The sequence below is a fragment of the Limanda limanda genome, chromosome 4 (genome assembly GCF_963576545.1).
Source record: "Limanda limanda chromosome 4, fLimLim1.1, whole genome shotgun sequence".
Lineage (NCBI taxonomy): Eukaryota > Metazoa > Chordata > Actinopteri > Pleuronectiformes > Pleuronectidae > Limanda > Limanda limanda.
In genome coordinates, this window is record NC_083639.1 from 15743632 (window position 1) to 15756048 (window position 12417).

The 12417-nt window shown below is 40.5% G+C and overlaps 1 protein-coding gene across 1 annotated transcript in view; it reads right to left on the reverse strand.

The window, feature by feature from the left end:
- Positions 1–243: 243 nt before the first annotated feature.
- The window catches only part of LOC132999899 (A disintegrin and metalloproteinase with thrombospondin motifs 9-like), a 43681-nt gene continuing 31507 nt past the window's right edge, over positions 244–12417 (reverse strand). Inside the window, exons 30-39 of the mRNA XM_061069699.1 lie at positions 11174–11350; positions 6880–7050; positions 6530–6724; positions 5960–6089; positions 5466–5560; positions 4204–4298; positions 2667–2800; positions 2055–2146; positions 1373–1477; positions 244–339 (exon numbers count right to left, since the gene is read on the reverse strand). Of these exons, the coding sequence (XP_060925682.1) occupies positions 244–339; positions 1373–1477; positions 2055–2146; positions 2667–2800; positions 4204–4298; positions 5466–5560; positions 5960–6089; positions 6530–6724; positions 6880–7050; positions 11174–11350 (1290 nt within the window). The remainder of the gene's footprint in view (positions 340–1372; positions 1478–2054; positions 2147–2666; positions 2801–4203; positions 4299–5465; positions 5561–5959; positions 6090–6529; positions 6725–6879; positions 7051–11173; positions 11351–12417) is intronic.

The following is a 12417-nucleotide window of genomic DNA, read 5'->3' on the forward strand; positions in this document are numbered from 1 at the left end:
ACCTGGTAAAAGCCAATCATGTTTGAACATTAAAAGCATTAAAACACCTGCTTGGTTGTTAAAACCTGAACAAGTCTTTGTTGTTGTTGAAGTTACAGCAGCTTCTAGTCCTGTGATCTGAATCTTGTCTATGGTCCTTAACTGTTTGCTTTACTTTAATTTCCGATTGTACCTTTGTTTCAATAAAAAATGACATATTGTTAAATGTATATTTAAAATAAATCTCAAACCTGTGTGATTGCATTAGGTCGTTTCCAGGGTTACAGGCAGACTGGAGCCAGAGGACGGTGTACATTTACCACAGTAGCCTCCACACATTCCTGACACTCTGCTACCATCCTGTGGGCACAAGAAGAATTACAAAAATTAAATATACAAATTTGCTGTTGTGTTTTAGGATTAGTAGGTTTTGTCATAGTGTGATGGTGACACACATCACAGGATGACAGCTTTCTTGCTTTTTGTTGTTTTGTCTTTGTCCTGTGATTAAGAAATATTTTCCAAAACTCAATATACCGATCTGTCAGATTATCATGGGTCAATTCTGTGAAGAAAATAGTGTTGACAGCGACAGCAATGGGTTATGTTACAACTAGTCTCTTGGAAATGTATCTGGATAGGATTGTTTTGGCTTCACTGAAATGAGCTTTTCCTTTTTCTTAAGACTCACAAAGAGAAACTGAGGCCCAGCGCACAGCTCGTTATCAGGTGTGAATTGGGTGATCACCCTCAGCAACAAGCAGGGAAACACAAGCTAATTAATCACTTGCAAAATTTGCAAGCAGCATAATGGACAGCTCCATGCAAGCCTCCAGGAGCCATAAAGGAAATTGAATCAGACGAGGACTCCAAAAACCACTATCCCACGACATGAAAGCAACAGAGCACAGCAAGTGGTTCTTCTGATCTCCTCTGTAGTACTCTCCCCGTCCCACTGTCACAACCTGGCTCTATTTAAACAGCCTCGAGTGCATGGAGAGAGGCCGGCCGGCTGTGGATATCAGGCTGTGAACACTTTTTGGCTGCTTCTCTTTCTCCTGTTTTGCGCCTCGCCAAAAAGCCCTCTCCGGCTTGATCTCCATTTCAAGAGCAGAGGGTGGAGGGTGTGCACTTGAGGGAGCAGCTGCCCAATAAAGGTCCCCTCTCAGCGAGCTTATGAGGAGAGGCTGGGAATACAGAACTCGCTTGGGACTATGCCCGACAGGAGCCCTGAAGCCAGGAGGTCATGCAGAGAGGAAGGAGAGGGGAGGTAGGGAGCAAAGAGACATAAACAGGGAATATGGAAGAGAGCACTAAAAAGAGGTGCTGAAGATAAGTGAATGATTATAAAATCAAGTTTGCACAGAATATGTGTGTCCCGAGCTGCCAGTACCTCTGATTTCCGTACATCAGTCACTGCGTAGTTGCCCTGTGAGATCCACGAGGTTTCGTCAGCCACCTTCAAACCTGTTCCTGAGAGGTTGATCCTGAACTGACCCTGAAGAGGAGGGAGAGAGACGCAAAAGGAATATGACTAAGGATTCACATAGAAATCTATCTAAAGATCTGACTAAGACAAGGAAACAACTAAGTCAACGTTTTGATCAAATTTAAATTGACTAGCTTACTGTGAGCAGCAGAGAGAAGGGAAAAGTGTTAAAGGATGGAGAGAAGGGAATATGATGAATTCAAATCATTCTTGGAGATGGTTTGAAAAGCACAGAGAATGAAAGAGTTGAGATGACATTAGAACAAAACTATTAAATATAAGACACGAAATTTAGCAATGATAATGCTCTTTGAAAGTATTTTATAAAGGGGGCAAACAAGGCAAGGCAGTTTATATAAAGCACATTTCATCCACAGGGGTGGATTCCGTAAAAAAGGAAAAGTACAATCGTAGTTAACGGCAATAACATCTGGACAATATGTAAGTACCAAATCTGTTCAAAGTATTTTTGCTCAATTAAATGTCTTAAAGAATAACTGAGCCATCATCAGTGTTATTACTTGTACTTTCCTAATATGACAAGTTTCCCCCTCAGCATAAAACAAACAGCTGTTGTCATGCCCACCTGTGGACAACGGGCGGCGCTGTAGCAGTCTCCAGCTGTGGCGAACGGAACTCTCTTGCCTTCACGGGTGAACGCAAACTTCCAGTCTGTAGCTAATAAGATAAAACAACAGACTAATCAAATCAAAACATTCTGGGAAATTATCATCTTGAAATTTGTTGCTCTAAGACCTTAGATGACCTCGCACGATGATAGCTTACACCTGCAATAATGACCAAGGCACCAGCAGTAAATCTGGCCTCGGTTTCAGGGTCAGTTTGATGGTAATATCAGTATAATTCCATCTACTTAGAGCAGTTTGGCCTAATCCCCTCAAGCCTTGTAATTGTGTGCGGCTTAAATAAACCTTGAAGACATCTTGATCCCATTAACCCTCATGAGCACGGACATAATTAAATGGCAGAGGAAGCTCTTATTGGAGAGTAATGTAAAGTTAACATTGGCACAGGATGCTCTTACTTGTGTGTGTGTGTGTGTGTGTGTGTGTGTGTGTGTGTGTGTGTGTGTGTGTGTGTGTGTGTGTGTGTGTGTGTGTGTGTGTGTGTGTGTGTGTGTGTGTGTGTGTGTGTGTGTGTGTGTGTGTGTGTGTGTGTGCGTGTATGGGCCACTTACTGATGATGTTCATCTTATTGATGTCCAGGCGAACTTTGGAGAAGGTGGTGATGCCAGCATTGGTGTAATCTCTTCGGCAGTCGCAGTCTGCACTTCTGGAGCCATTTGCTGGGCACTGGGTGGGGTCATTCAGCCTGGGAAACACACACACAGAGACACACAGAAACACACACACAGACACACACACACACAGACACACACACACACACAAACATACACACAGATATCAACTTTACACTTGCATGGAATTTCATCATTTACAGGCAGAGCACTACCAAGAGCCTAATCTTTCATTTTGAGAGCATTATTTCTTCATTTCACGTTGAGATTTTATAATGCGCTTCCTCAAATCCCTGCCCTGTCTCCAATAGACCGTGCTCGCATGCAGATTTGATCTGCTCAGATACACTGCTGCAGCACAAATGTCCTGTGCTTCAGTTTGAGTCCTTCTTCTCGCTCTCTGGCTGCTTCTGTGCCCTCGCAAAACTTCTCCTCTCAGATTTCTAATCTGGCATTCTTTGTGAAATGACCATGTAAAAATTCTCCAACCTAAACCAATAGAATGCCAGATATGAGTCTGACCAATGAAATCCTCACGGGTCATTGTGGGAGTATGCACTTTACTTAATAAAGCGTTCCTTAGGAGTGATTACTCACCAACATGTCAAATCAAGGAACTAAAATGATTATTGTATTGTAATGGTACATCGTACTTTTTAAAAAGTTTAACTGGCTAGATATTTTTCGCCAAAGCAATACACCCACGAACATATGTTTGGCTTTCATGTTTTCATTTATGTGAGCAGCGTGGCAAGGCCATAAACAAACAAAGGATCCTTGTGCTTTCATGATATATGATTTTAGTGCTTGTTATTTGTAATGGGTAAATTAAGTTAATTATCCATCCATCCATCCATCCACTATATATACACTTCATCCACTGAGGGTCCAATGGGAGGCTGGGGCCAATCCCAGTTGACACTGATAGAGAGGTGAGGTACACTCAGGACAGGTCGTCAGCCAATCAAAAGACAGACAATTACAAGCAACCATCCACAGCTACAGTGAATTTAATCCCAAACCGCATGTCTTTGGACTGTGACTGAGTATTTAAACCAAAACGCTAAAAACTGCAGCCCCTTGCCACCCAATGGTAACTAGCTGAGACATTAAGGCAGCAGAAAACAAAAGCAACTTCTCAAACCAGTGACAACATCAATATCTACATATATACACAAATATTCTGTAACTGATAAAAAGCTCAAATCATTTTTGTGCTACATGTTACATGTTTGATCCAATCAAAAGTAAATGCCACAGCAAAATTACTGGACATTAAGATCTATTTTTACTTTATATTTTATCACGTGAGTAGAAGTTATTCCAGAGAGAGGCGGTTTTGAGAAATAATGCTCTCAAAATGAAAGAACTTGCCCTAGAATAAAGAACAGAGGGAAACTCTGTAGTCAAGAGTCACTGGAATTTCTGTGATGAATCAGAATGCTCTCATTGTTATCCTGTAAGCTTTAGAGTTTACCTGAAGCCAAAGATCTCTGAAAAATTCTCTCCTTCTCCCATCATCAAGGTGATGTATTCCTGAGGAGTCTCCGTCTGCATTCCTGCACAGTATACCTGAGGAGAAGAAACAGGTGGACAGAGAAAGGAGGTGTGGAGGCAGGGATGAAGGGATAGAGGTGAGAGAAACATTAGATGAAGTGTATATTAGGACAAGAAGAGTAATACTGTTTGTGAGAATTTGAGGAAAAGCAGCAGAACAGAAGATGGTAATTACAAGCTTCCAAAGAACCCACAGTAAAACTGACCCTGAGCTTTAAAGTCACTTTAATGGCAGTGACAAACTTTCCACTGACTGTGCTTTATGAGACCTGCTGCATCTGTTTGCCACCTTGGGACCAAGCTGCTGAGCCAACAGAGTTTCAACATGTCAGACTGGGGAGATGAATTTGAGGCACTTTGTTTTGTACTGCAGACACAGTGTGTCTAAGTCAAGAGAAAGGAGACAAAGACCTGCATATAAACTCTCAAAAACACCTCGGAGGTTGCACTTACTCAAGTGAAAGTAAAAGTACCACATTAACTTCAACTGTTTAAGGTTTATATGGTACTTTTAGTATGTTTACTTTGAAATATACTTAAAAGTATTAAACGTAAAAGTATTTTCTGAGTGTAACCTTTTTCCAAATGTAACAGTGAAACACTTCCTGCTGCTGCTGCAAGAGGCGGGGTCTATTGTTACAGCCCCATTCTGATTGGATAAGTGGAACGATTCCCCTCTCGTTATTTCTTTCTTTCAAAAAAACATAAATCCATCTATATCGCTTATCTTTTTAGGGTCGCATGGGTAGCTGCAGCCAATCCAAGCTGACATTGGGCAAGAAGTGAAATACACCCAGGGCAGCTCGCCTAGTTAAATAAAGAGTCTCGATTTAACCTTAGCACCATCTGTATGTCTTTTGACTACTGTATGTAAGGAAGCCAGAGAATTCGGAGAAAACCCAGACCGACATAGGGAGAACATGCAAACTTCACACAGAAAGAACCCAGCCAAATTGGGATTGGAACAGGGAACCTTCTTGCTGTAAGGCGACAGATATAGGATATACAGATATAGGGTGATATATGTATATATATGTAGTAAAAGTCAAAATTACCTGAAAATAATTCAACTTCGGTAAAGAACAGATATACAAAAAAAATGTCTTAAGTACATTAACTGAGTACTTAGTTACATCCAACCATTGCCTGTTTGTTTATTTGTGAGTCAACAAGATCAAATACCTTGAGTGCTTTTCCTTGAACATTGAGAAAGTGTTCTCTGTCTGGGAGGAGCTGGTTCATGCTCTGGACCTCCTGACAGCTGGAAGGCAAACGGCCTTGAGGACACAAACAAAAGAAATAAGTAAACTAGCGTATTATACAAAGATTAAACACAGAGCAGGCATTCAGACTGTATACACACTCACGTGCACGCATGCACACACACATTTCAGCAGTTAAATCAAGTGTGGCAAATCGCATCGAATCAAAGGAAAACGAAAATCCTCATTGATGGCCCATCCCATGGCAGGGAAGTAAATAAACAGGACAGTAAATCTTTGATGTTTGCTCAAGAGCATAAATATTTCACTAAAGGCCGAATCTCACAGATCGACGGATCAAGTCGAGAAAATATCTAACACTGAAATCGGTGACAAATTCACTTGGCCCATACGTAACCCTCCACAATACCCATGACCTTTGTTAAAGAGCAGCGGTTTTCTCGCAGTACTCACAGTTTGGATTTCTGCAGACTTTTCTGGCTTCTGGCTTGGCGTCGGGAGAACACCTACTGCTTTCCTGACCGTCTGCAGACAGGCACTGCACCGTCCTCTCCATGACTGCGTCACCACAGCTCACTGGACACTGGAAGGGAGGAGCAACATGGCAGGGTCAAAGAAAAGCTTGTGGATGACAGGTTGGCCAGAGTGTCTATCTCTCTAGAAATTGTGTGTCCATTTTTGCCATTTCAAGACTGGTTTGTTATTGACCCAGGTCGGAGACTGATGCCAGGTTAACTGGCTTCATTTATGCAAAACCATGTACACAAATATTGATAAATATAGATAAAATAAATTAAGCATAAATTAAAATCTTTAATGAGATTAAAAACCTGCAATGTTTGCATTTGCTAGATTATACCAACTTAAATTCAGAGAAAGATTCAAAGACTTGTTTTTGTTTTAAATAAGTCTTCAAAACTGAAAAACAAACATGGTCTACTTTTCTTTTGGGAACCTTAGGTTTAAAAACAATGAAATATTGATAAATGACTGGACGACATTTAGATGCATGACTTGACTCACCTCTCCCCAGATTCCAACCCTCCACTCCTGTGGCAGCAGGCACGGGTCCAGATTACAAGGCATGTAGCTCTCAGGAGGGGTCCCGGGGCAGTTGGACAAAGACTGATGGCCGTACTCATAGTTGTCAGTCTCCACATGCACCTCGCTGCAGGAGATCAGACGCTGGCGGTAGCCCTGGCCACAGCTGGCCGAGCACTGGAGGAGAGGATAAATCAAATGGATTCAAAGATGGCCCTTTACATGAGTGGTCCCTTTGAGGAATCAAATATTACACTTGACGGTTAAGATCTCAAAGCTTTTAGAGGGACTACAAAATCAGGTAGATGAAACACGCCATCTTTGGCTCTCACCTCAGTCCAGTCCCCTGTGATCCAGATGAATTCACAGGCCTGGGTGTTGCAGCTCTCTAGGTGTGGAGGTCTGATCTGCTTCACACAGTACATCTCGTGGACCTCCTGCTGGTTGTGGTCCACGCACTGCAGAGCACGCTGTCTGTGGCCCACACCACATGACTTACTACACTGTATTGGAAACAAGACAGAGACAGATGTTTTACAACGATACCACATCCCACATGGCATGAGAGGTAACAGAAGGAACATCACGATAGTTCCATTGGTGGAAAGTAATTGGGGTTAAAACTAACTATTTTGAATAAGTAGCTGCAAGTGCAACAAGGAGGCTTCAGTTTAAGCACAGTTGGGTTTCTTCATCATAAATAAAAGTGTATCTGTGCATTGTAACAAAAAAATAAAGGATTGTGTTCTGTTGATAATGCAGGACCTTCACTTTATGGGGAGGATGGATTAGAAATGTCATAACAGAAGATAAGAGCTGGGAGGAAGACACCACTGTTGTTGGTGAGTGGAAATTGCTGGTTCTCGCAGCTAAACTGAATTCCTGGCTTGAAATTGCACACAGAGAGTAAAAGTAGTGTGAAGTGTCAGAAATGTAAAAGACTAGAACTACGCTATAATGTGGCAATCTGCCATTATAGTCACGTTAAATAAGTTATTCTCAAAATGGTTTCTGTCATTTCAGCTGAGACGGACTCACGATTGATTACTTCACAGACTCCAAATTACGTCTTTGGCTCAAGATAGCAGACTTTGTATCCAAGATATTTTGGCTTCATTTTAAGACAGCAGATGAAAGAACAGACACGTTGTCTTCTACTGAGGGACGACAGTGAGATTGATTTTCGTATCTAATCTGTGACTACAAGCATGAACACACATCATTTTCAGAAATTAGAACTACTCCTTTAAAAGGGTTAGAATAAGCATTAAAGATGGTTATCATGTACTTTACACTGCCAGGCTCATAGTCACTAAATACACTGCTGTTGATTTCTTTTAAATCCTATTGCGATGAGGTGATGCCTAGAGCATTTAACTATAGAAGCTCCGTGCCATAGAACCACCATGACAGTTTCTACTCTATTCAGTACTAGGTCTACTAGGTAACTCAACTATTATGAAATTCAAGTCTCTAGTATAATTCCTGCACCCACTGTTTCAGGAAAGGCTACTTGCGTCAGAGACGCTGGGTGTTACGACTGCAGCCTCCGCCAGCTGGTCTTCATCACTCTTTACACGCTTGTCAAACAACTGAAATGCCTGGAACTGTTGCTCTCACTTGTGCTGTGCAACAGAGGAATGAACCTTTACCCTGCATGATGGCTTCTGAAAGGGATAGTTCACCAAAAAATTAAAATCCACTCGTTACTCCCACCTTACTGCTCCTGCGGTGTCATCCAAATGTCCGTAAGTGAAGAATACTGTTGTTTTTTTATTTTCGAATACTCACCATTTACTTCAATTGTATTGGATTTGGCTGAAACGCTGTTTACTACTTAGACTCCAGAAGTGTTTTGTGGACTCAAACACTTCACCCACCCCCTCATCTGCATAGTGGTGAGTAGATAATGAGTGAATTTACATTTTTGGGTGAACTATCCCTTTAAGTTTAAGCATGTTTAAGTATACTTTAAGCTACAAATAAAATTAATTAATGACAAGCTCGGCTGCTTTTTGAAAACTTGGATATTTCCTTACTCTTTTATGAATTGCATGTTTACTTATTATTACTTTGCAGATGTCAATTTTTGACTTTGCTCTTTGCTGGAAAAAAGGCAAACTTCCAAGATACAGGACTAATAAGACATTTAAGGATCTAAGATGATATAAAACTGATGTACAGTTAGACATTTATTTCTAAGCCAGTGACAGAAACACATGCTGAATGTTAAATTCTACCAGGTGAACTTCTGTAATCACCTCCAGCCGTTAACTGGGACAACCGGTCAGGGAGCTCCAAACACTTCTCCACATAATTAGGCTTCTCTTTCAGGAAAGACATCTCACACTGATCAGTGACCCAGATTCAACATCACTCCTGAAGAGTCTCCTGCTGCAGCTGCCTGTTCTAATAACCCCAGCTCTCAACAAGGATCTGTAGCCTCTGGCCTACACAAAATTGCTGAGCATTACTCAGCAGGAATGCAGCCGTTTAATATAGCCTAGGTATGACTGCTACCTTATATTAAGCAGCGACACTATTTAACCTCAAGTCCTCTCAGAATCGGTGTAGGTTATAGATACATGGTAATATTTATGCAGAAGATACATTTTTGACTAAAATAGACATTAAAGAAGTAAGTGGAAACTGTGATTGACATCTAGTACCGTCCAATGGGTGCAGATCTAAGGTGTAGGTCGGTGTGCTTGAGCTCTCGTTCAGGCTCCACCCCCACCCCACTTCCAAGTAAGGTTGCTTTTGTTTTCAAAAACCAAGATGGCGCTCTGCATACTGCCACACTCGAGGCTCCAAAACAGCAGTTCACTAACGGGTGGGTGGCGTCTCTGTGGTTGCCCCTTTATTTATATTAAAAATGTTGCTAATTACTGATTGGTGCATGGACAAAAGTAGTACGATCCATTTGGAACTGAGACCTGCCCCCCGTTAAAAACCACGAAGGGAGCACAGATTCAAAATAGACAAAAAAAAAACTACAGATAAGTCTATAATTAATTAAACAAAATAACCAAAATAGTTTGGCAAAAAACATTTTATGTGCTTATATTGGACCACATCCATCATACAAAGAAGCTAACCCAGAAATTTGGTTTTCAAGGCCTTAAATTTAATTTAAAGGGCCCATTTTTACACCTTTCTGGGATTTAATCTGAGGTATTGTTACCCATAAGATGATAAATCAGTGGTTTAAAGTCAAAAAAACTGCTGCAGTGTGTATTTCCATGTCCTCTCTTCTCCCTCTCTCTGGAGCTGCAGGCAACAGGCTGTTTTTGCCTGCCTCTTGAACCCCTCCTCTGATTGGCCTACTGCACTTTGAGTGACACCAAACCAGGCCTATCACCGGTCTCATTCTGGCACATTGACGATGTCTCTGGTAAACACAGCTGAAAGTCACATTGTTATGTTTGGGTACAGCTATAAAAGATCAGCCACATATTCACAGTAAGTAAGTTACAACATCCTCATGTGTGTTAAAGTTTTAGAAGGACAGTCGGCCAATGTAGGTGTAACGTCCCGAGTTACAGTACGGAGTTTCATAATAGAGTTTCTATCTATACGGAGTAACGTCTAGGTTACTGGTGGTGGGTTCGGAGGCTGGACTGGTACCGGCTGGGTGGGGCTGAGAGACGACTGCGATCCTGTATTACTCATACGGGGGAGGAAGTACGAAACAAAACGTTACGATAACATAATTCTTAGAATGGACTGAGTGAAGAAGTCTGCATAGTGGCTGTTTTATACCCTTCAAGTAGTTACGGATAGTAAATCCCCAGAAAAAATATTTAACACAATATAGGCCCTTTAAGGAGGCATGTAGGATTATTGTTTTTATTGTTTAGATAATTTTAACTAGGGCTGGGAGATAAAACAATATAAATAATTATCAGCATACAATTTTATCAATAGCAATATAAGGTTTAATATATCAATATATATTGCTTAGGCATTGTATAAGCAAAGTGAGGACGTATTAATTTTTAACTTAATTTTTTTTCACTGTTTATCAAGTATCTGTCATTCTGTGCTCATAAAAAAGCATCTAAACCATGCAACTTTAGGAGCAAAAACGAGGCTTTAAACTTGATAGGAAAATATAATGGGACATTTATCATTAGAATTATTGATTTTGATATTAACATTTATCTTGATGTAATTTTAGGCCATATCTTCCAGCCCTGTTCCTCAAAAGAGTGCATTTATTCAGGGGTGTTACAAAAAAGTAGGAGAAGCAAGCCGTTGCTGGGGCCCTGAGCTGGGATGCGGCCCCTGAGGCCCTGAGCCACCTCTGCTGAAAGCATGCACTGGGGAAAGCATTAACCACATTAACTGAGAAGAGCAAGATTAAGAGGGTTAAGCTTATAAATGTTGATTTCAATAAATCCTCTCCTCCCCTCCTCCTCCCTCCTCTCCTCTCCCCCTCTCCTCTACCTCCCTCCCTCTTCTCTCCTCCTTCTGGTCTGAAGACTAAAGGCATCAACTCATACTTCAGCAGTTATGATAGAGCAAGCTCATCCCTGCCTGCTACACACTGCCTTACTCTCCTCTTCTCTCCCCTTATCCCCCTCTCCCCTCTCCCCCTCTCCTCTCCCCTCCTCCCTCACTTACCGGCTGCCACTCTCTTTCTCTCCAGTGGTACCGGGAGGGACAGTCAGCAGCCCGGCAGCTCTGGCTGGATGCAGGTCTGAGGCGCTGTGAGCAGCCGCTCTCCTGAGGACTGCGTCGGTCTCCAAGCTGACAGAAGACCTCCCGACGCTGGAGCCCGTCTCCACAGGACGCAGAGCACTGAGGAGAAGTAAGAGCTTTTTAAACTGGAGATTTTAAACCTTTATTACGGTCTTTTAAACCACTGTCTCACTGATAGTCCCGTTACATTGTAAACCTCGCGATACACAACACGCCTCGTGGCCGATGAGAACGGCATGTCTACTTTAGTTAATACTTAAGTATTACAAGTAATTTTGAGTAAGGTTACTTCTTCTTCTTATACTATTATAATTAACTTTAGGTGATGTTATTTCTTCTTTATTAAGTTTTTTAGCAACATTATTTCTACTTTATTAAGAATTTTTTGTAACCTTAAATAATGTCAATTCCACTTTATTAACTAAATGTGATGTTATTTCTACTTTATTGAGTATTATACTTGACTTTAAGTGACGTTATTTCTACTTACTTAAGTAAGCTTATTTATCTTATTAAGTAGGCTATTATAATTAACTTTGAATAACATTATTTTCAATTTATAGATTATTATTTGCAATTTAAAGCAACATTACTTCTACTTTATTAACAATTATAAGTAACTTAAGGTAGCTTTTCTACTTCACTAAGTATTACGTAATTTTATTTGCACTTTATTAAGTATAATACGCGATTTCAAGCAACATTATTTCTACTTTATTAGCTCTGTGGTATTTATAATTTTTTTCTCTTTAAAGGAATTTACTCAACTAATGAGTTTTATTCTATTCTATTAACATGTATTATTATGATTGATTAACTAATTTTGTGACATTTTGCTTAAACTTTTATTGAATTTATAATGCTCACGTTTATATCCAAATGTTGCTGTTATATATTATTATAATTTAATTTGATATGTAAATGCAGATGTTTTTATTCCTCTGTTTTTGCATTACAGTGCTTCTTTAAGTGTTTTCAAAAATAATTAGGCATATGTTATATGGGCATATGTGATATTAAAGTAACTGCAAGCCTCCATTTTCTTATTACACTCATTGTTGATTATCAAATAAAATATTTGTTTTTTTTTATACCCTCAAGGAAAAGTGAAGCTTGAAACCTCGAAAGTAGTTTTTTTCAGCGTGTTTTCTTTATGCTGCAGCAGC